Raw genomic sequence first — 23,885 nt, 5'->3', positions numbered from 1 at the left:
TCACTTTCTAAGAGTTCTCAATGTCTGTGGTTTTTCCACATAGTGCTTTTAAAAAACAAAAACAAAAACAAAAACTCTAGGAATTGAGATTTTTGGTTTTTTATTTTTTACTTTTGTGAAGATTTTGTTTATATATTTGATAGAGAGACAGTGAGAGAGGGAACACAAGCAAGGGGAGTGGGAGAGGGAGAAGTAGGCTTCCCACCAAGCAGCTTAGCCGGATGTGGGACTCTATCCCAGGACTCTGGGATCATGACCTGATCCAAAGGCGACGCTTAACAACTGAGCCACCCAGGCACCTGGAATTGAGTTTCTGTGGTTTTTTGTTTGTTTGTTTGTTTGTTTGTTTTTAAAGACTCCATTTATCTATTTGACAGAGAGATCACAAGTAGGCAGAGAAGCAAGCAGGGAGAGAGGAGGAAGCAGGCTCCCCACTGAATGAAGAGTCCATGTGGGCTTGATCCCATGAGACCATGACCTGAGCCAAAGGCAGAGACTTAAGCCACCGAGCCACCCAGGTGCCCCTGGAGGAAGGTTTTAATCTGTGGAAAAGAAGATTGGAAGGAATGGAGGAAGGGAGGAAGGAAAGAAACGGGAAAAGAAGAAAGGGAGAATGAAGGAAGAAAAGCAAGAGAGAGCAAAGACACACTACATTTCTTTTTTTTTTTTTTTAAGATTGATTTTATTTATTTATTTATTTATTTATTTATTTATTTATCAGAGAGAAAGAGAAAGCGAGCGCGCGAGGGCACGCGCACAAGCAGGCAGAGAGGCAGGCAGAGGTGGAGAGAGAAGCAGGCTCCCTGCGGGGCAAGGAGCCCCATGCGGGACTCAGTCCCAGGACCCTGGGATCTTGACCTCAGCGGAAGGCAGCGGCCCAACCGACTGAGCCACCCACGGGTCCCCACACTACATCTCTAAGCATTTATTCCTGTGCTTTGATTTAGAAACTCAGCCTAAACTTAAGATCCTAGCAATACTTGTGTAGTCCGTTTCCCCTTTTAGGAAAGGACAGAAATAGCTTTAACTTAAGGAAAGCAAATTAACTGATAAGGTGAACATTCTCTACTTTCTTACTGTATGTCTCTGTTAAATATCTAGAAATAGCACATGTTTACTATCAGCCTTCTGAAGTCTTTCATAGTATACAACTGTACCCCAATCTAAAATGTAAACTTCTAATTTATATAACTGGATTCATGGAAGATTGAATGTACGGGTATATGTGTGGGCGGGGACGGAAATCTGGGTTGTTTTGGAAATATGCTAATCAACCTAGGGATGTTGTGATATGAAGGTAATATTGGTTGGCATGTCCTTGAAAAGTTACTCACCTTTTCAACTCTTCTTTTTTTTTTCTTTCATTTCAATTCTTAAAATGAGTTTATTCCATTCATGATTCATTAGCCATTTTGATTTTCATCCCCATATTTATTAATGGAGAATTTTAAATCCCTAAATTGTCACATGGGTAAAAAACACAAATAAATGAGTGTTTTCAAAAAATTTACACATTTTGGAGTGATTCCCTGATGACTCAGTGTTCAAGCTGCACTGTGTAGAGAAAGCATGCTGTCTTCAGGGTATGGGTACAAGTAAAACCACCTAATACTGAAGATATTCTAGTGGCTACTAACATAATTATTAATAACATTTTTTTTCTGGCAGCCTTTTGGTTTAATTCATGGCTAATGTTTTCTTTTTTTTAAATTAATATATAATGTGTTATTTGTTTCAGGGGTACAGGTCTATAATTCATCAGTCTTACACAATTCACAGCACCAACCACAGTATATACCCTCCACAACGTCCATCACCAGTCACCCCATCCCCTGAACACCCCTCCCCTCCAGCAACCCTCAGTTGGTTTCCTGAGATTAAGAGTCTCTTATGGTTTGTCTCCCTCTCTGGTTTTGTCTTGTTCCCATTTCCCCTCCCTTCCCATATGAACCTCTGTCTTGTTTATCAAATTTCTCATATCAGTGAGAGCATATGATAATTATCTTTTTCTGATTGACTTATTTTGCTAAGCATTTTACCCTCTAGTTCCATCCACGTCATTGCAAATGGCAAGATTTCATTTCTTTTGATGGCTGCATAGTATTCCATCATATATATATACCACATTTTCCTTCTCCATTCATCTGTTGATGGACATCTAGGCTTTTTCCATAGTTTGGCTATTGCGGACATTGCTGCTATAAACATTCAAGTGCATGTGCCCCTTCGGAGCACTACATTTGTATCTTTGGGGTAAATCCCTAGCACTGCAATTGCTGGTCATAAGGTAGCTCTATTTTCAACTTTTTGAGGAACCTCCATACTGTTTTCCAGAGTAGCTGCACCAGCTTGCATTCTCACCAACAGTGTAAAAGGGTTCTCTTTCTCCATATCCTCGCCAACACCTGTTGTTTCCTGACTGGTTAACATGAACATTTCCTGACTGTTGTGAGGTGGTATCTTACTGCGGTTTTGATTTGTATTTCCCTGATTCATGGCTAATTTTTTTAAGTGATCTCTACACCCAGGATGGGGTTTGGACTCATGACCCCAGGATCAAGAGTCGCATGCTCTACAGACTGAGTCAGCCAAGCATCCAAACTCATGGATGATTTAATTGATGAAATTAATTCTTCCAGCAATCATGTATTGAGTATGACTCTGTACTAGAGTTGCCCTGTGTGGTATAGTAGCCACCAGCCATGTGTCCCTATTGAGCACCTGAGAGAGAGCTAGTGCTGCATTTTTACCTTATTTTTAATTAATTTAAATTTAAGCACTGACTCTCAAATCAGTTATTGGAAAACTTTAAGGTATGTCTGGAACAATTTGGGTATGCAAATCTACCTTTTCAATCCTAAATTTTCGAAAATGCAAAATAGTCTCAAGCATTTACTTGTAAATAAGTAAAAACTTAGCATTCATATTGAGATGTACTTTAAGTTCAAAAAAACACAGTGGATTTTGAAGACATGGGGCAAAAAACACTAAAATATTCTATAATATTTTAACAGTGATTACATACTGAAATTTTTATATTTTTTCTGAGTTAAATAAAATATATTATTAAAATAACTTCCCCTGTTTTGTTTTATCTTTTAAAAATGTGACTACTAAAAACTTTCAAATTTCATACATGGCTTGCATTCTATTTCTAGTAGACAGCTCTGTCCAATGGACTAGAGTAGAGTCAAAAATGATTTCATCTATCCCTTGGTTTCAAGAAGCCTATGACTTCAATTTCAATTAGTCTGAGCCCCCTGCTCTCACCATCCTCTTCAGCATCAGTTATACTACACATCCCAACCAATACACAAATATGTGCCATTGGGCCTAAAGCTCCAAGTGTGGATGAATCAACACAAATGTGTTCCTCCTACTAAAAAATGTCAACCCAGAGGAAATTTTATATGAATGATAGAGTAAAAAAATATACTTTTTACATATGATTACTAATCAAGTCTCATCTTCTTTATTTTCAACACCCTCGAACTTCTCCTCCTTTTATAGAATTTCATGATTTCCTGCTTGACCAAATTTCCATGCATTCCCCAATTCATTTATTAAGATTTAAATATAGGCTAAACAAAGGAGAGTATATTAGTGATCTGCTGTTGCTTAACAGATTACCCCAAAATTCAGCAGCTTAAAATGATGAGCAATTGTTGTCTCACAGTTTCTGTGAGTCAGGAATCTGGGCACAGCTTAGAAGTGTTGCCTCTGGCTCAGTTTCCCATGGGCTATGATCAAAGTCAGGGCTGCAGACATCTCAGGGCTTGACTGGGGACGATCACCTACTAAACTTATTATGTGGCTGATGTTGGGCCTCATATCCTCTCCGTGAGGAAACTCACAGTATGGAGGTGGCTTCCCTTAGAGCGAATGAGTGAGAGAAGATTGAGAACACGCAAGATGGAGGCCTCAATCTTTTTATGACCTAATCTCGAAAATGGCATCCTATCATTTTTGCCATTTGGTTATTAGTCCTGACTAAAGATATTTGGTTACTGTTTGTTGGAATGCTAGGATTTTTAGGATTTTGTCATTGATTTATAAGGAAAACCCACCCCCCCAAATATGAAATATAGTCCATCCCCTAAAATCATAATAGCAACATTAAAATTCTCAGAAGCTTGTATTTTGAAAAATCTATAATCATAAGTGCTCGGGTCAAGTTTTGTTCATAGGCAAGTTATGGTTAATCCCTCTTAAAGACTTTTCCCTGGTACCATGGACGTTGAAGTAGTCCTGGTGTAAAAATAAAATTGATCCCAAATAACAATGTTAATATTTTTGTTCAAGTGTTATGTTTTGTAAATCATTGTTACAGTTTCTATGTTTTACTCATAGGACTCATAGTAGTCCATGGAAAAGCACGAAAACGTGGGCTGCTCTGAGAGGGGCACTCAATTCCCATTTCAAATTAAAGCCCTCATATTAAATGGATCCCCCTCCTTTCATTCACCTAAGTCATCCCTCACTATACCCCCACGTGAGTTTTCCACTGTGAAAGAGTGGAAGAGATCCGCTGATCTCTGCCCACAAGGCCATCACATAGCCCTCATCCTGATTGATGACAGATCCGTTCTATTTCTTTCCGTTAAACCACGTTCTCCCTGTCCTTTAAGAAAGGAAGGAAGGAAGGAAGGAAGAGAGAGAGAGAAAGAGGAAGAAAGAAAGAGAGAAATCTGCCAAAGCTCACTTTCTGGATGAACCTCAGCAGCTTTTTAATCACAATTAGACTTGAAAGAAGGTGCAGACCACGGAGGGGTAGGGAGTTGCTCTCCGACCCATGCACTGACATTTACGATTTCAGAGGTAGAGGATTTTCAGGGTGGAACCATGGAAATGGGCAGATTTTGATCAGAGCTGTTGGGAGCAAGGGTGTTATGTGATCGGGGGCAGAGAGCTGGACAGGTGTATGTCCTCATGAAAATGGTTGGGCGGAGGGGTGCAAATGAAGGAGGAAAGTAACTAGACTTGCGGAGGGGAGGCAAGTACAGCATTCCCTCAACTTGACTCAGGAAAGAGAGGTTGCAGTTAAAAAGGGGTGGCAGTGACTAAGAGAAAATACATAATGTATTGGATTTTCATTTTTAAAAACCAACGTGGCTTGAAGAAGTGATCAGCCAAATACAGGCTGGCCCGTGAATTATTCTGGAAGATGCATCCATGCTCTAACCTCCTAATGACAAATCTATAACTTGTGACCCTAAATGTACATCACAGCCAAACCAAGCTTCTCTTAGAGAAGTAAGCTTGCAATGCTAGAATGTATAAAGATAAGTTTTTAAATGGTAAAAATAAAATTGATCCCAAATAACAATGTTAATATTTTTGTTCAAGTATTATGTTTTGTAAATCATTGTTACAGTTTCTATGTTTTACTCATGATTTGAGATATTTGATGTGTTTAAGAGAACCTGACATGTTAGATTTATGCTTTTAAGTGAAATACTTAGAAATATTTGACTAATTAAATTTATAATCAATATTTAAGGGAATCCAATTATTAAATCTACAAGGATTCCCTTATTATTCATGCAAATATTCCTTGAATGTTTAGAAAGTTTGATTAGACTTTATTAGGTAAAGAAGAATAAAGTTATTAAAGTGTGATAGTTTAAAATATCCAAGAAAATTTATAAATCCATTAAGTGTTTTGGAATATTTAATAATAAATTTATAGTTAATAATTTAAATTTATAAGATGATTGAGTGTTAACCCTGAAAAAGTAAAAATGGATATTTTGAATTTCAAGACAAACTACATTGGATTTATAAATAAAATAAGATTCCTAAGTTGAGCTCAAAAGTTTCAAAACACTTAGTTGAAAAATTTGTGACCATTACTGAATATTTTTTCTTTTCTTTTTTCTTTTTTTCTTTTCTTACCTTTTTTCTTTTAAATAATGTCTATGTCCAATATGGGGTTCAAACTCAATCCTGAGATCAAGAGCTGCAGGCTCTACCAAATGAGCCACCCAGGTGCCCCTATTAATGAATATTAATTAAAATAAAAATAGCTATAAAATACCAACAGCATGGACTGGCTACATAAATTTTGACCCATCGGTATGATGAAATTTCTAATTATTACAAATAATTTTGTAGAAAAATGTACATATAGAGAGCATTTGATTTTTTTAAAAAGCAAGGTATAAAAATAATATAAGATTATCCTGGGGTGCCTGGGTGGCTCAGTGGGTTAAACCTCTGCCTTCAGCTCAGGTCATGATCCCAGGGTCCTGGGATTGAGCCCCACATCAGGCTCCCTGCTCAGCAGTTAGTGTTTGTCCTTCTCCCTCTACCCCTCCGCCTCCTTGTGCCCTCTCTCTTTCTCTCTCTCAAATAAATAAATACAATAAAAAAAAGATTATCCTATTTTATAAAAAGATTTTATTTTTAAATAATTTCTACACCCAGTGTGGAGCTCAAACTCACAACTCCTAGATCAAGAGTTGCATGCTCTACCACCTGAACCAGGAAGGTGCCCCAAGATGATACTATTTTTTAAAAACACTTAAAAAAATTTTTATACAGGGGCATCTGGCTGGCTCATTCAGTAGAGCATGTGATTCTTGATCTCAGGGTCATGAGCTGTTTTTTGTTTGTTTGCTTTTTTAAGATTTTTTATTTATTTGATGATGATTATTAAAATTAATTGATTGATTAAATTAATTCATCATAGTAAATAAAATTACACTTGATTAATATTTATTAATTTTTAAAACTATGTATACATACATGCATAGAGAAAAATCTACTAACATCAGATTGTTAATACTAGTTAACACTTGTGTATGAATGTGTACTTTCCAATTTTTTTTGCCTTTAAAATGTATACTACTTCTAGAAATTCAGAATTTTTTTTTAAATAAGATAGAGGGGGGGAAAAAAGAGGCAATGGTATGGGAGAAGCAATAGAGAACTGGCAGAATGTCCACATTCCAGGCTCCAAGATACATGAAATTGGGGGAAATAAATAGCACTTGAGAGAGCTACCGAGGAAGCTAGCTTTCCAGATCCAGAGGGGGAGGGAATATTTTATAGAAAACTGACCACACTTTTCTCTGTAACTCTATTGTGCCTGGCACAAGTTTCTATCAAAACCCTAATCACACTTTGGTGAGAGTGTTTTTGGTTGTGTTTTTAAATACTATTTTTAAGTAATCTGTACACCCAAGGTGGGGCTCGAGCTTACAACACCCAGATCAAGAATTGCACACACTACCCACTGAGCTAGCCAGGCGCTCTGCCACAAGTATTTTTTTATGTGACTATCAATTCTTATTAGATTGCATGCCTCTTGGGGCACCTTGGTGGCTCGGTTGGTTAAACATCTATCTTAGGCTCAGGTCCTGATCTCCGGGTGTTGAGGTTGAACCCTGCATCCACATTAGGTTCCCTGCTTAGTAGGGAATCTGCTTCTCCTTCTACCTGTGCCCCTCCCCCACCCCATGCTTGCTCGCTCTCTCTTAAATAAATAAATAAATAAAATCTTTAAAAAAGAAAAGGATTGCATGCCTCTCTATTATTTTATTTTATTTTGTGTGTGTGCCTCTTTAAATGTAGGAATTGTCTTCCTCACCTAGGTAACCCCAGTGTCTAGCACCTAGAAGGCATTTAATAAGTGTTGCTTGAAAGAGGGAATGAAGAATACTTTTCATTTCTCTTCTTGCCTCTCCACTTGAAAATGCATACTGATCTGAAGACTTCCTATCCCAGAAACACCAATCTACTCTAAAATATCTCCTTGCCAGTTTGCCACAGTGACTGAAATTCTCCCTGTTGAAGTAAACTTTTTTTAGTTAAAGCATTATGTCCAAATGCTTCACCTTTGAACTTTATCCATTCCCAGCACCAGCAAGATGATCATAGTTGCTGAAACTGAGTGATGGAAATGTGTATCATTTACATTGTTAACTTGACTTTTGTGTATGTTTGAACATTTCTGTATTAAAAGATAGCTTAGAAATCGGTCAAAAAATTCAACAAGTCATGCAACAAATATCTAATGACGTATGAGAGTATACTGTACGCTGGTGACTGTGCTAGAGTCTAGGGACACCCATGTGAATAAAAGGGGTTTAGGTGGGTTGTGGGTAAGTATGGGACAAGCATATAGTGCAATATACAGTCATGAGAAAGGAAGAGGATATAACTAGCTCACAGCTGGGGTGCAGTCAGGGACTGACAGAGTGGTCCAGAACAAATCTAGAAGGCAGGCTGGAAGGGGCAGGGAAAATGGTGAGAAGGGGGAGGGGGTCACTCAAGACAGAAACAGTATCAAGTTTCAAGACATGGAAACCAGGGAGAAGGTGGTGAGTTTGGAATTCCTGTTCACTATGACTCTAACTTCGGGTACCTATGGAGGAGTAGTGGGAATAAAAATAGGCTGAGTACAGGCTAAGCTGTTATTACAAAGACACCCCAAGATACAGTAGATTAAACACAATCAAAGTTTATTTCTCTCAAATAGCTGTCTAGAGGTATGTAGGTAGCCCAGACTTTCAGGGTTGCTCATTTGAGCCCTAAATGCCTTCCATACTGTTGCTCTACCAGACCCTAGGATGTGGTCCCATCTGCATCATCAAAATGGGCTGACAGTCATGTCCACATTCCAGCTCAGAGGAAAGAAAAAGCTCAGGGGAAAGAAAAAGCAGACATGGAAGGCAAGAAACTGCCTTCAAAAAATAATTTACTTAGAAATAATTTCAAATTTATTGAAAAATTTTCTAACCAGTAAAAGGAATTTCTGTATTTCCTTCATCTAGATTCTCCAGTCAATATTTATTGCATTTATTCTCTTGTATTCAGGCTCTCTTTCTATATGCATATAGAAAGAGGCATGGCCCTAAAATCTCTGATTTCCATTTCCCTCATGCAAAGTCACTCTCCTCTCTAACTAGGAAACAAACCCTCCAAATCAGGAAATCAACATTAGTACACAGTTCAAGATGTCATTCAAATATTGTCTACAACAATGTCTCTTTCCCTTTCTGGTCCAGGATCCCATTCAGGAATATGGGCTACATTTTGTTGTTTATTTCTGCAGACTCTTCAGTTGTAGAACAATTCCTCAGTCTTTTGTGTCCTTGACAGTTAAGAGTACAGGCCTTTCATTACTTAGAATAACCCTCAATTTTAGTCTGTCTCATGTCTCCTCATCCAGACTCTGGTAAGGCATTCTTAGAAGGAATACCACAGAAATAACACTGTGTTCTTCTTCAAGCATCCCTACAAGAGACATTCCATGTTGACCCATCCTGTGGGTGATGTTAACCTTGATCACCTGGTTGGGCTGGCACATGCTAGGTTCCTGGAGTCATTTTTTCCACTTTGTAATTGATTAATATTTTATAAGGGAGTGTTCTAAGGCTGCACCAATATTCTAGTTTTTATAGAATGGCATGCGATGTCATCCAGGCTTTACTGAAACAAAGTGTTATGATCCTATTGTGTTTTAGAGACTCTCAATGAGATGGAGACAGTGATGGTTGTTGTGGGGTGACTGTGATCATCTAAGCAAGATCATTGTGAAGACTAATGGCAGTGGAGAATAGAAAGGACAGAAGGGACATTTAAAAAAAGATATCTAGGCTATATATCCCAATCTAGACCTGATGATGAGTTGAACGTGGAGATTTAAAAGAAGAGGTTAGTAAAAGGATGAATAGTGACTGGGATAGTGTCTTTCAGGAGGAGCCCATTTTGGTTTTTTTGAAAATGTGGTTGGTGAGAGGGGTATAAACTGAAGATACAGACCTTGGAATCTTCGGTGTTGAGGTGGTGCTGGGAGTAGAAAAATCACTAGGAAGCCTGGAGTGGAGGAGAGAAGAGAGGGGCCTCAGTTCAGGGGAACACCAGCATTTGGGGATGGGAAAGAGAAGGCAGACCTGCAAAGATTGAGAAGGTATTATCCGAGAGGTGGGAGGATGATGGTTGTAGTTAATAAGATATTAGCAGATTAGCTGCCTACAGCTTAACAGAAGTCTAGAGGGATAAAACACGAGACTTCACAGATGTGCATGGGAGTGGTAAGAAGTACACAAAGACAAACCCAAAAATTCCCCTAAGGTCAAGGAGCGTCACGCAGACTCTATAGGAACAGGTTTGTGTAGGAAGAATGTGAAACCTACAGCCTTTCTTCCATCAGCTTCTTGGTCGGAGCTGGGCTGCTCTATTTGGAATCCTCCACAGGCCCTAAGATGGTTTGCTGTCTTCCACCCCTACCTGCTCTCTCCACTCACCAGCCAGGCTTCCTGAGCAACAGAAAATGTTACCAATTCTACTTTTCTTATCTTGTCACAAGAAACAAATGCATTTTAGTATTTTTAAGTATATTCATTTAAGAAGCTACAAGAGAAGTAAAGAAACAAAGGCCACAGCAACTCTGCAAAAATACTAGATCAGTTTGTTTGTCACTGTTTTCTTGGAAGTGTAAATGGCCCTAGGACAGCTCTCAGTCCCACCCCACCCCCACTTTCTGAGGATGCTGGAGATGCCTGGGGTAGTTTCCGTAGTTCGCTTGGGTCCTAAATAAAACGATTCCTTTCTTAAATACACGGTTATTTCTGCTGCTGACTCTTGGCAAGCTTATAATTCTCAGTTTCTTTCTTCCTTTTTTTTTTTTTTTGTTTAAAAAAATATATTTATTGGGGCGCCTGGGTGGCTCAGTGGGTTAAGCCACTGCCTTCGGCTCAGTTCATGGTCTCAGGGTCCTGGGATCTAACCCCGCATCGGGCTCTCTGCTCAGCAGGGAGCCTGCTTCCTCCTCTCTCTCTGCCTGCCTCTCTGCCTGCTTGTCATCTCTCTCTGTCAAGTAAATAAATAAAATCTTTAAAAAATATATATATATATGTATATATACATATATATATATACATACATACATATATATATATATATTGAGATATAAATCACAGACCACGAAAGTCACTCATTTAAAATGTATAATTCAGTGGTTATAGTGTATTCACAGAGTTGGGCAACCATCACCACAATCTACGTGAAGAAAATTTTATGACTCCAAGAAGAAACCTCAGACCCATTAGCAGTCACCCCTCCTTTGCAACCCTGCTTCTTCCAGCTCTGGGAAACCACTACTCTACTTTCTGTCTGTACTAATTTGTCTATTCTGGACATTTCTTATAAAGGGAATCATATGGTACATAGTCTTTTATGACTGGCTTCTTTCAGTTAGCATAATGTTTTTAAGGTACCATATTGTAGTATCTACCTCTTGTTTTCATGGCCAAGTAACCTTCGATTGTACAGATGCATCACATTTTGTTTTTCTATTTATCAGTTGGTGGGCATTTGGGTTGTTTCCACTTGTTGGCTATGAATGAAGTTGCTAAGAACATTCATGTACGAGTTTTTGTGTGGACACATGTTCTCATTTCTCTTGGGTACAGACCTATGTTGAAATTGCTGGGTCATAAAGTAACTGTAATGTTTAACCCTGTGAGAAACTGTTAGAATATTTCCCAGAGCAGCTGTACCATATTAAATGCCTACCGGGAGTGTGTGAAGGTTCTAATTTCTCTACATCTTCCCCACACTTGTTATTTGTCTTCTTGATTCTTTTTTTGGATCAGTATTTTCTGCGCTTTTCTGTAGGGGACTTACAGGCCCCAACAAAACGGCCCTTCTATGCTTTATCAGCCTTGTGGGCAAGAAAAGCCAATTATTTTTCAATCCCTAAAAATTGGCTTTGGACCAATCTGGCCTGACATACCTAGTTTCACCCTTCCTGAAGTCCCCTTCCTCTGGCTCCCTAGGAGAGGATGCTGTCCTACCCTCCCCACCAATTGAATGAATCGAATGTCCTTATATCCCTTGCTCCTGAGGGCTGTGGTTCTTCAAAGTCCTTTCTCCTTTCCTGCACACCAAGATAGTAGAGTCCTTGGTGATTTTCCTTGAAATGTGATATACATTTCCTTGAAATGCAAATGGACCCAAGTTCCCCTTTCCCAGACCCACTCTTCTCTATTCCAACTGTCTGAAGTATGTTAACTAGCTCGTTGCTGATCACTTTTTTGACTTGCTATAGCTCTACTCCTTCCCCTCCGTTTTGTTTTTAGTTCCATTATTTTATATGATGCTGGTAATTGAATCATGCTGTTCTCCTTGAGCCCAATATTGCTTAACAGAGTGTTTATAAACTTCCAAGATTTTAGAATCAGAATTACGAATTTTTTTGGCTTCACTGTAGAGTGATAAGAGAATGTAATGTTTGCTTTTGAGATTGATTTATGTAACCTGGTATATGATCAAGATTTCTCCCGTGCCAAAGAAGTCCAAAAAAAGATACCTTCTCTGCTTGTAGGATGTAAATGATTTGTTGATTATATATTGTTTGAGTCTTAGCATGCTTAGTTGTCGTTTGACCCTCTGAGATGGGCCAAGGAGTCATTACATTGGATGCAACCATCTTCAATACTTGTTTTCTTTTCACGAACTCCTTCCTTTGGCCCCTGGAATCCTCCATCTCTCCCTGCTTCAGTTTACCCTCTTTTTTTTTTTTTTTTCAGTTTACCCTCTTAATAGACATCTTTAGAGTAGGAATAATAAACTATCAGATTGTTATTAGAATTAAATAAGATCACAGTTATAAAGTGCTTAGTACAGTGTTTGGCAGTTATACTGAGACATGATGGTTAAAAGCAGGATGAGGGTTGCGAGCCAGTCTGAATCCCAGCAGCCTCACACTAGGTGAAAGACCTTAGGTGTGCCACCTAACAGAGCTATGCCTTGGATTTCTTTTGTTTGTTTGTTTGTTTTAAATATTTTATTTTATTTCTTTATTTATTTTTAAAGATTTTATTTATTTGACAACACCGAGAGAGACAGAGAGCACAAGCAGGGGGAGCAGCAGGTAGAGGGAGAGAGAGAAGCAGACTCCCCACTGAGCAGAAACCTGACACAGGGCTCCATCTCAGGACCCTGGGATCATGACCTGAGCCAAAGGCAGATATCCAACTGACTGAGCCACCCAGGTGCCCCTAAAGATTTTATTTTTAAGTAATGTCACACCCAGTGTGGGGCCCAAACACACCACCCTGAGATCAAGAGTCGCATGCTCTCCGTTTGTGTGTATGTCTTTCTACCACGTGAGCCAGCCAGGCACCCCTGAGCCTCGGATTTCTAACTGGAGGAACCAGTTCCATAGCACTCCAAAAAGCCACAAGTCAGAGATCACTAGTTTGCATTTTGCCTTCCAGGCATTTGGGATATATATATAAAATCGCTAAAAATCTAATACATGTTTGCACTATTTTGTATACTTTTCCCCCCCAGATTTTATTATTTATTTATTTATTTATTCAGAGGGCGAGCATGAGGGGAAAAGGTGGGGAGAGACAGACGGAGAGAGAGAATCTCAAGCAGGCTCCCTGGTAAGCATGGAAGCCTGATGGCAGGGCTTGATCCTACAACCTTGAGATCATGACCCCAGCCAAAACCAAGAGCTGGATGCTCAACCAACTGAGCCACCCAGGTGCCCATTTTGTTTCCTTTCTAATGGAAGTTTTTTAGAGGCAAAATTTTTAATGGCTCTCATTTTTGTGTTAAAACAAGTTAAGAGGGGGTGTCTGGGTGGCTCAGTGGGTTAAGCCACTGCCTTCGGCTCAGGTCATGATATCAGAGTCTTGGGATCGAGCCCTGCATCAGTCTCTCTGCTCAGCAGGGAGCCTGCTTCCTCCTCTCTCTCTGCCTGCCTCTCTGCCTGCTTGTGATCTCTCTCTGTCAAATAAATAAATAAAATCTTTAAAAAAAAAACAACAAGTTAAAAGTAACTCATGTTCTATTTCTTTGTAAAAGCAAAATATTAAATTACAATCTACCCGCAGTTAATAACTAAGCTATAGAAGAATCATGTGGATTAATTTCTAGGTACCGATCTTGAAACCTATGTGTTATGGGTGGAATTGCGCCTCCCCCTCGTCCCTAAAAGTGTTATTTTGGAGTCCTTAATCTCTGTACTTTAGATCATGACCTTATATGGAGATAGGGTCTTTCCATAGGTACTCAGGTTACAGTGTGCTCATTAAGTGGTCCTTACTCCAGTATGACTGGTATGCTCATAAGAGAGGGGAAATTTGAGACACATAGATAGAGAGATAGGCACATACACACAGGGAGAATGCCACATGAAGATGAAGACAGAGAACCGGGGCAATGTAGCAGATGCCGAAGCACGCCAAGGATGGCCAGCAAACCACCAGAAGCTTGGAGTGAGGCATGGGACAGATTCTCCCACACAGATCTCTGAAGAAACCAACCCTTACCTCACCTCCATCTTTCTAGCCTCCGGAACAGTGAAACAATAAATCTCTCTTATTTAAGTCACTCATTTTGTCATATGTTACAGTAGACTTAACCAACCAATACATTATCTGCTGCCAAAAATTCTAAGGAAATGCTTGTTTTGAACTCCTCCTACACACAGAACTGCCAGTTACCACACAATCCTTCAGTGGGAGTTTTGTGGTTCACCTGTGTGCCACTGAGTTTGTGTCTTGAAGAGAGTTTCCAGGGTTGGGTGGAATCTTTCATTCTAATTCAGGTGGGTTATGACAATAAGGAGCAGCTGGTGATGTCCAAGGGAGGACAGTTGTCTTCCACACATTCGGGGTGACTTAACTACACCATTATTTCAAAATCTTTTCCCCTGCCAAATCTATTACAGAAAATTTCTAAGAAAAATATAATGGGCTTATTTAAGTATCGCTGGGATTCAATATTAGTCACACATGGTCAATTTTGATTTCCCCACTCAAACCTTCCCACATCAAATGATTTTGAAGAACATCTCAGACTTTATATCATTTTTCACAGCTGTATTGAGATCAAATTGATCTGCCCTATAGTTCACCTCTTTCACATGAAAGTAGTTTTTAGTATATTTACAGAATTGTGCAACCATCACCATAGTCTAATTTTAGAACATTTTCATCCTCCCCAAAAGAAACTCTGTATTCATTAGCTGTCATTCTCTATTCCTCTCTCAAGCTCTGCCTTTTATCTGTAAAGATTTCATATGAGCTTCTAGAAAGGTAGAACTATTTTTAAAATATGTAACAATTTTATGATATATAAGCTTTTTAAAACAATAATATCAAAGATAAAATCACGGTCACATTTTCTTGACTACTTCACATTTTCAGTTTGCTTGAAAGGAAAGCCTTACATTGTACATTGCCATTGCTTGATATAGCTGCTAGTTTTCTTTTCATCTATAGGTTCTCTCCGACTCTTTTTTTCCTTACCAATTTTTACTGAAGAAAATAAGTTACTTGCTCTATAAAGTTTGCTAGGGTCTGGGATTTTCTTTTCTTTTTTTTTTTTTTTAAGATTTTTATTTATTTATTTGACAGAGAGAGATCACAAGCAGGCAGAGAGGCAGGCAGAGAGAGAGGAGGAAGCAGGCTCCCCACTGAGCAGAGAGCCCGACGTGGGCCTCGATCCCAGGACCCTGAGATCATGACCTGAGCCGAAGGCAGCGGCTTAATCCACTGAGCCACCCAGGCGCCCGAGTCTGGGATTTTCTGATTGTATCCTTGTGTCATTATTTGTCATGTCCCACTATCTCTTGTATTTCCTACTCATTGGTAGCTGGACCTAGGATCTCAATCAGATTCAATGGTTTTTGCTTGTTTGGATAAGACTACTTCATAGGTAGAAGTGTCGTGTCAATCAATATTCCTTTTAAATTTCCTTTTATTGTGAAATACATAATACCTGCAGCAGTGTATAAAAATAGTTGCATAGCTAAAAAAATAATAAAACAGACACCCAGCATCCACTGCAGAGGTTAAAATAAGAGTATTTCTAGGTCCTCAGAAATAGCCAGCCTGCCTTCTCGAATGAAATCTTCAATTTAATCCTTCTCTTCCCACCCCATTCTACAGTTAAGCACTATCCTGATTTTTGTGATTATTCCTTCTCTTTCTTTAAGCCCTTTATGAATATATTCCTAAAAAGATTATTGTTTGGTTTTGCCTTTGGGTCTATCATTCCATGAATTGCTTAACCATCCCCCACCTCATGAGATTCATCCATGTTGTTTCAAGTATCGGTGGTTCATTCATTTTCACCATTATATAGTATTTCATTATGTGAATATATGAGTTTATTCTTTCATAGTGGATATTTAGATGGGTCCCAATTTTTTTTTTTTTTAAAGATTTTATTTAATCATTTGACAGAGAGAGATCACAAGCAGGCAGAGAGGCAGGCAGAGAGAGATGAAGGGAAGCAGGCCCCCTGCTGAGCAGAGAGCCCCATGCGGGACTTGATCCCAGGACCCCGGGATCACGACCTGAGCCGAAGGCAGTGGCTCAACCCACTGAGCCACCCAGGCGCCCCTAGATGGGTCCCAATTTTTTGACATCACCAACAATAATGCTATGAACATTTTTGTGTATGTGTCCTGGTGCATGTGTGTAGAATTTCTCCAAAGTATATGCATTTGTTTATATATACTGGGTTGAAACTTGGGTGTAGGGTATGCACACGTTCAACTTAGTAAGTTATGTCAAATTACTTTCCAAAGTGTTTATACCAGTTTAGACTCCCACTAGCAATAGATGAGAGCTACCCATTGCTCTGAATTCTTGTTGATGCTTGGTATTGTTAGTTTTGCCGAGATGTAGGTTCAAGTTTGCTGTTAATAGAAATGTATAAAATTAGGGCTCCTGGCTGGCTCAGTCAGAAGAGCTGTGACTCTTGATCGTGAGATCCTGGGGTCAAGCCCCATGCTGGGTGTAAAGATTACTAAAAAGTAAACACATAAGTAAAATTTTAAAAAATGTGTAAAATTATACTCTCTGGTTGATATTTCAACTGGATTCACAAGAATCCTACTCAAATATTTCTTCTGCTTGTCCCTTATTTTCAGGAAAGTGTAAAGCTTTGTATTTTAAAAATGATATGAAAGCACTTTACCTATAGGTTGTTATTGAAAATATACCATGATTTCTGAAGAGGGAGAGGAATATGTTTGTGTAATTTAATGGCCACTTCTAGCTATGTAGCACTAAGCATAACGGTGCTAAGCATCTACACGAACTATGTCCTTTGTAGAGCAAATGCAAGTCCCTCCATTCAACCCAGAAATAAATGTACTCGTCTCTCTTTTGACTGATTCTTTAATCTCATTCCTCCTTTTAATTTCTTGCCCCTGTAGGAGCTTCTTTATATTGGGAGATCTGGAATGAAAATTTCACAGTTGGCATGCATAACTAGCTGTGTGGTCTAAGGTTCTAGATAATGTAAGGCTAACTTCTCAGAGTGATGTTATGAGAACTAAATTAGGTCCCATATGAGACATAACTCTTGGCACACTTCGAAGAATGATAGGTATTATCTCACTTCCCAAAGGTTAGCCTATATTTCATACCTCAAAATATTTCAGTCCATAAAATTTGCTCTTCCTGGAATTATTTTTCTCCACCAATTTCCAGGGAAAATCAAGTGTGTGTAGAAGCCATTCCTAATTTCTCTTCTCTTCTTTTTTCTGAAGGCATAGAAATTATTTTTTTTATTAAATTTCAACTCTTGAGCACATTTTTAAAAGTATAACGAACATACAGTGTTATATTAGTTTCAGGTGTACAATAGAGTAATTCAACAATTCTATACATTACTCAGTGCTTACTGGGAAAGAGTGCTTTTTATCCCCTTTATATATTTCATTCATCCTTCCCCCCACCTCCCCTCTGGGGACTACCAGTTTTCTCTCTATATTTAGGAGTCTGGTTTTGTTTGTCTCTTTGCTTGTTTTGTTTCTTAAATTCCACGGATGAGTGAAATCATATGGTATTTGTCTTTCCCTATTTCACTCATTTGTTATTTGACTAATATCCTTCCCTCTTACGACTTCTAGTAGAGATTTTTGCCTTGTGCCCAAGATTCTTTGACAAAACATCATATCTTCATGATTTTGTGTTCTTGAACCTTTTTCCTCCCAAGCTGATATTCTACAGACTTGCAACACTCAGTTTCTTTGAAAGCTTGTGGTAATCAAGCTATAAATAAAAGGTAATGTGTTTGATCTTGAAAGGAGGATCACAGCCCATTTTTTTCTCGTTACTAGCCTACTTCATTGCTTTTATCTCTTCATGCCTCACTTAACTCATGCCTCTTCCTCTAGCTCTTTGTTGGACCCAAAGTAGATGCTTACTATTTTTTGGAAACTATTAATTGTGATAAAATCCACCGAGATGATATTTGCTATTTTAGTCATTTTTAAATGTACAGTTCAGTAGCCTTACATACATGCAGATGGTTGTGCAACCAATCTCCAGAACGCTTTTCATCTTGCAAAACTGAAACTCTGTACCCATTAAACACCAACTCTCCATTCCCTTCCCTCCCACCCATGGCAATCAGCATTCTACTTTCTGTCTCTATGAATTTGACGTCTCTAGGTACCTCATACAAGTAGAATCATGCAGCGTTTGTCTTTTTGTGACTGGCTTAGTTCACTTAGCATGTCCTCAAAGTTCAACCATGTTGCAGCACATATTAGAATTTCCTATTTTTTCTGAAGTCTGAATAATAGCTCATTGTACATATATACCACATCTGTTGGTCCATTCATCTGTAGATGGATATGTGGGTCGCCTCTACCTTTTGGCTATTATGACTAATGCTGCTATGAAAGTGGGTGTACAAATATGTCTTCATGGCCTTCTTTCAGTTCTTTTGAGTATATACCCAGAAGTGGAACTGCTGGATCACACAGTAATTCTATTTTTACTTTTTTGAGAAACTGCCATACTGTTTTCCACAGTGGCGGCACCACGGTAGACACTTGTTTCCGTCATACCCTATGGGGTAAAAATTATGGTGCTATAGAGTACAGCTGAGGGAAAGGATTTATGGCCAAGGATGAACACTGCCAATTATCATGCTTCTTTAGAAAATTATTTACGTAATTGAAGGCACGGCATTCCTAGAATTGGGATTCACCTGTAAACCATTTGGCCCACTTCACTAATCTACAGATGAGTAAGCTGGGACTCTGAGAGGGCAAGCAGCTTGTGAGGTCAAGGGGCTAGTTAAGGAAAGCCCCAGAACTAGCATCCAGGGCTTTCCAATCTTCAACTTACTGCAAAGAAAATAATTTTCAACTGGAGGTATATATTCGATGAAGAACAAGAATTATGGAATGGATAATTCAAGCCATCCTCTAGGATGTACTCTGTGTATTTTGCTTTTGTTTCCATGGCTGGTTTTTAGCCTCCCTACGTGCCTCGGTTGACATTGAAACCTAGCCTGCCTTCCTCATTGCCACTACTGAACGGGTCCTGAGCATCCCTGGAGATGGAGGGGGAGACAAAGAAAATCAGTCCGTTAATTAGGATCCACCGACCTCGAAATGCGACCCTCCGCTCTTCCGCGCGCCACCCAGGGCTGCGGGTGTGTGGCGCGGATTTCGCTGCCATCCCGGGACCTCAAAGACCCCCGCGCGCGAGGGGGACGGTTTTTGGCTCTCTGCTGTTCCCAACTCCGGGCTCCAAACGGGAGGGATCAGGGACTCCCGGGGTCAAGGCAGATCCCTTGCCGCGTCCCCTCCCCTCAGCCACAGCCACGGAGCTCCGACCACTTCCCCAGCGGAACGGCGCCCGATCTCCCCCGCCACAATCGGGGAGCCCCGGGCGCCGCGGAGCGCGCGGGCTGCGGACCACGGCGGGCACGTGGGCTCGGCCGCAGCGCTGCGCCAGGCACCCGCTTCCCGGCTCGGCCCAACCTCTCGGCTCCCGCCTCGGCCTCTGCCGGTGGGGAGAGGGATCCTCCCCCCTTCCACTTTGCACCAGTCCGAGGGAATTTGCGGTCGGTGACGCGCATCCTTAAGCGAGCCACCTGCAGCGCGGGGCGCGCCGCTCTGGGCGGCATCGCAGGGCTGGGCCGGCGCGGCCTGGGGACCCCGGGCTCCGGAGGCCATGCCGGCGTGGGCACGCCGTGGCGGCCGGCTGCCGCTGCTCGGTAAGGCCCCGCACGCCCGCTCGCCGCCCCCGCAGCCCCCGGCGCGGCCCTCGCCCCCACCCCGCACTGTGGACCCGGGCGCGCGCCTCTCGGTCCCCGCCGCCTCGCTCCTCCCCGCGCTCGCTCTTCCCTCGCTCCCGCGCCCCTCCCCTCTTTCGCGCCCTCCCGGCTCGCCCCGAACTTGCCCGCGGCCTCTGCCTGCCCACCCCATGTCGTCCTGCCTCTTTTCTAAAGCCGCCGCTCCGGCTCGGCCCGCGTCCCGAACGGCGGCCCAGATTCCGCGGGCGGCCTCCCGACGCGCTGCCGGGGGCCAGGGCCGGGGCCGGAGTCGGGGCCGCGCCAGCCGCCTGCCCACCCCCACCTCCCCGCGCCGCGCCGCCGCCCGCTCGGTCTCCCGCGCCGGGTGCTGGGCCGTCCGCCCGAGGCCGCGGCCCCAAGGGTGGCCCCAGGTGGCTCCGGACCGCACCTGGACCGACCCCGGAGACCGGGTGGCGTCTTGGACTCGTCTTTTGAGGTTTTGATTTACGGAGTGAACTCTGAGGGGGGAAAGGCGCCCGCGTTCTTCCCCAGAGCTACTCATCCCGAGTAATGACCCCCCACCCACGCCGCATTTCGGTGGGATCAACGAATAGCTACTTTGGAAATGTTATGCAAACAGGATTTACATATGAGAATACTAGCTGCCCTTTCTAACTCTACTCGATTTTTATCCTGGCATTAAACCCCAAGGGGGTTTTCAAGGACTCAGCTGACTGTTCCCAAATAATCTCCTGGATGGCATGGTCGGCAGTGAGAGAGAGAGAGAGAGAGAATCCCCTTTAGATCCAGCTCATCGATTCGGAAAGATAAGAGGGTTGGTTTGAATTTAGGGTGAAGGAGACATTTGTGGGAGCCTGAGGAGCCCGGGAGCCTTGGGTCTCTGTCTAGTCCTGCAACCTTGGGACTGGCACTCACCGCCCCCGCCCCGCTGTCCCCCTAGGTCTCCATCCAGTGAGGGTATCCGACTGTGTTTTCGCCAGCTCCAAAATTCGAGCATTCTAACTTGAAATCCATGTGGCACATAGACGTGCAGGAATTATTTCCAATAGCTTTTGTTAAAAATAATTCAGAATTAGAGATTAAGAAATGTAACATAAGGGGTAGAAGAGTGGGAAAACAGACCTTTTGCATTTCTTAAACATTTATCTTTGCTAATTGGTAAATATGTACATTTCAGATGTATCCTACAATATGCTTTCCAGTCTATTAATACAAAAAGCTGGCTCTCTGTTACGTACGACATTAAGTAGTAAGCGAATTTTTCAATAGCACACAGAGGCTTAACAAAGATTCGTACTTGCAACTATTTTTAAGCTGCACTGAATTCCTTTATATTTAGGAACAATCTCAGAAATTTCACATCTCTTTCCAGATTTTTCTAAATGAGGTATAATTTGCATACAGCAAATATGCACCCGTCTTAACAGTACAATTCCATTGGTTTTTATAGGTGTAGGTACCCACAGAACCTTGAATATAGATAGTAAACAATCCTAGCCCCACCCCCTCTCAGTCAATATCCCCCCAAAGGTAACCACCATTCAGACTTTCAATACCCTCCCTTTGCCTGTTTTTAGGCTTCATGTAAATCCAATCATCCTATGTGCTTTTTGATGTCTAGCTACTTTCACTCAACTTTGTGATTAGGAGATTCAGCCTTGGTCTCAGTAACGTTGTTTTGTTTTTGCTTTTTAAACTGCTGAGTACTATTCCTAAAATATCAATATACTATACAATTTATGCAGTCTGTTGTTGAAGAACATTTAAGTTATTTCCAATTTTGTTTAATTAGGGATGACACTGCTGTGAACATTGTTTTACAGGTTTCTGGTGGACACAAACACTCATTTTTCCTATGGTGCTACCCACCCGTAGAATCCCCAGATCACAGGGGAAGGCATAGATTCAGTTTTGGTAGAAACTGTCAGTTTTCCAAAGTGGCCCTACCACCAATTTACATTCCCTCTGGCAGCTTTTGGGAGTTCCAGACCCTCACATCTTTACCAATATTTGGTATTACACATTTTTCTTGAACAAAGGAGCAGAACGTGAGAAACTTCAAGTGAGGACTTCATAATATTTAAAAACTTGAAATTCCTTGGCTTCTAAGATGCTATCCCCATTTCCCTTATATTATCAGCTCTACCTCTCCTGAAAAATGATGACGCTTTCTAAGTAGGATTTAAAGAATGGAAATGTGCTCTCCACGGTCTCCACTGCATTATGTGCTGCGACTGGAGAAGAGGAGGGGGATTTTGATATTTCAGTAAATGTGATGCTCTTCTTCATTCATGTCGGAAAATTCATAGAACCTTGAATTATACATTTTATTGTCATCCTCTGCCCTTGTTGCTTTTCTTGCTTTTTTTTTTTTTTTTTTTTTTTTGCCTTCTTGTGGACCGCTAGCCTGAGGAAGGAGTGATTCAGGAGGAGGTAGAGGGAAAGGACTGCTAGGCAAAGATAGGTTTGCATTAGATGGGACACCAGACCTGATGGCCCATAGTAAATTATCTCTGAGGTTGAGTTCTGGACTCTGTTTTCCATGAAAGGGTGGCTCCACTTTTTATAACTATAAAGGAACTTTCAGGAACTCTTCATTATGAATCAAGATTTTGTCTTTGTTGTTGTTGAAGTCTCCTATCGTTGAACTGCAAAACAATCAAGAGAGGAGATATTAAATGTGAAGGAGGAAGACTTTACTTATATTCCAGAGAGGATTTAGGATAAGAAAGTTGAAAAGGAAGTGTGCATGAGAAAGAAAGACATTTTTTTATCTCATAAAATCTTATTGAACACATATTTCTGTGCGGGATACAGGGATGGAAGAGACTGAGGGTAAAGGAACTCACATTTAATATCTAATTCTATTCTATTTAAGAAATGCATGGTGTCGGGAAGAAGGCGTTTTCTTTTTTTTTTTTTTTAAGATTTTATTTATTTATTTGACAGACAGAGATCACAAGTAGGCAGAGAGGCAGGCAGAGAGAGAGAGAGAGAGAGGGAAGCAGGCTTCCTGCGGAGCAGAGAGCCCAATGCGGGGCTCGATCCCAGGACCCTGAGATCATGACCCGAGCCGAAGGCAGCAGCCCAAACCACTGAGCCACCCAGGCGCCCCGAAGAAGGCGTTTTCTAAGTGGTTCTTTGAACAAAGCTTATCAACCTCACTTTACCCCCAGAGAGCATCTCTCTCCCTTGCGAAGCCCACAGGAAGGCTCAGTGCTAACACTTTCTACACAGTTTTTTTTTGTTCCTGTCATCTTGTCGCTCTTCAGTAAAACTCAGTAAGCAGTGTAACAAGAGCCCTTAACGTTCAATGTTCAAGCTCACAAGTGTGCCAGCTCCCCAGACACCCACCAGATACTGCCTTTATTTTTGGGTAAAGGTTCTGATTTAACAAAAAGCAAATAACCTCAAAAGTATTATATCACTTTTCTTTATGTTGAAAAGACCTTGCGGAGACAGGAGTAAGAATTTGGAGGGGGGAATATGAGGGATTGAAAATTAGCTTAACTTGCTTTATAGTTTGCATATCTTGGTCTAGCCCCCCTGCTCTATCCTTCATTCACTCTGAAATAACACACTCTTGTGAATCTCACTATAGGTGGTTTGTCTGAGTAGAGCTTCTTGGTTTTCGTCAGGTGACATTGTGATCTTCAGATTTTTCCATGACTTCCAGAAGATCCTTTGCCACTGATTAGTTAGGTAGCCATAGTCATGTGGCCGAAAGATTTTTGATCTTTTGGAGGGGTTGGGCTTTATATGTAGCTTTATATGAGCTATGAGCTTTATACGTAGGTGACTTACTTACATTTGGTTGCTACCTTCTATGGCCATACCATCAATGGTCC

The 23,885-nt window shown here is 41.0% G+C and overlaps 1 protein-coding gene across 1 annotated transcript in view; it reads left to right on the top strand.

Moving 5' to 3' along the window:
- Positions 1–19,867: 19,867 nt before the first annotated feature.
- FLT3 (fms related receptor tyrosine kinase 3) overlaps positions 19,868–23,885 on the top strand; it is a 75,242-nt gene continuing 71,224 nt past the window's right edge. Inside the window, exon 1 of the mRNA XM_059377815.1 lies at positions 19,868–19,998. Within this exon, the coding sequence (XP_059233798.1) occupies positions 19,956–19,998 (43 nt within the window). The 5' untranslated portion in view covers positions 19,868–19,955. The remainder of the gene's footprint in view (positions 19,999–23,885) is intronic.

The sequence above is a fragment of the Mustela nigripes genome, chromosome 15 (assembly GCF_022355385.1).
Source record: "Mustela nigripes isolate SB6536 chromosome 15, MUSNIG.SB6536, whole genome shotgun sequence".
Lineage (NCBI taxonomy): Eukaryota > Metazoa > Chordata > Mammalia > Carnivora > Mustelidae > Mustela > Mustela nigripes.
This window is presented reverse-complemented; position numbering and strand designations above follow the sequence as displayed.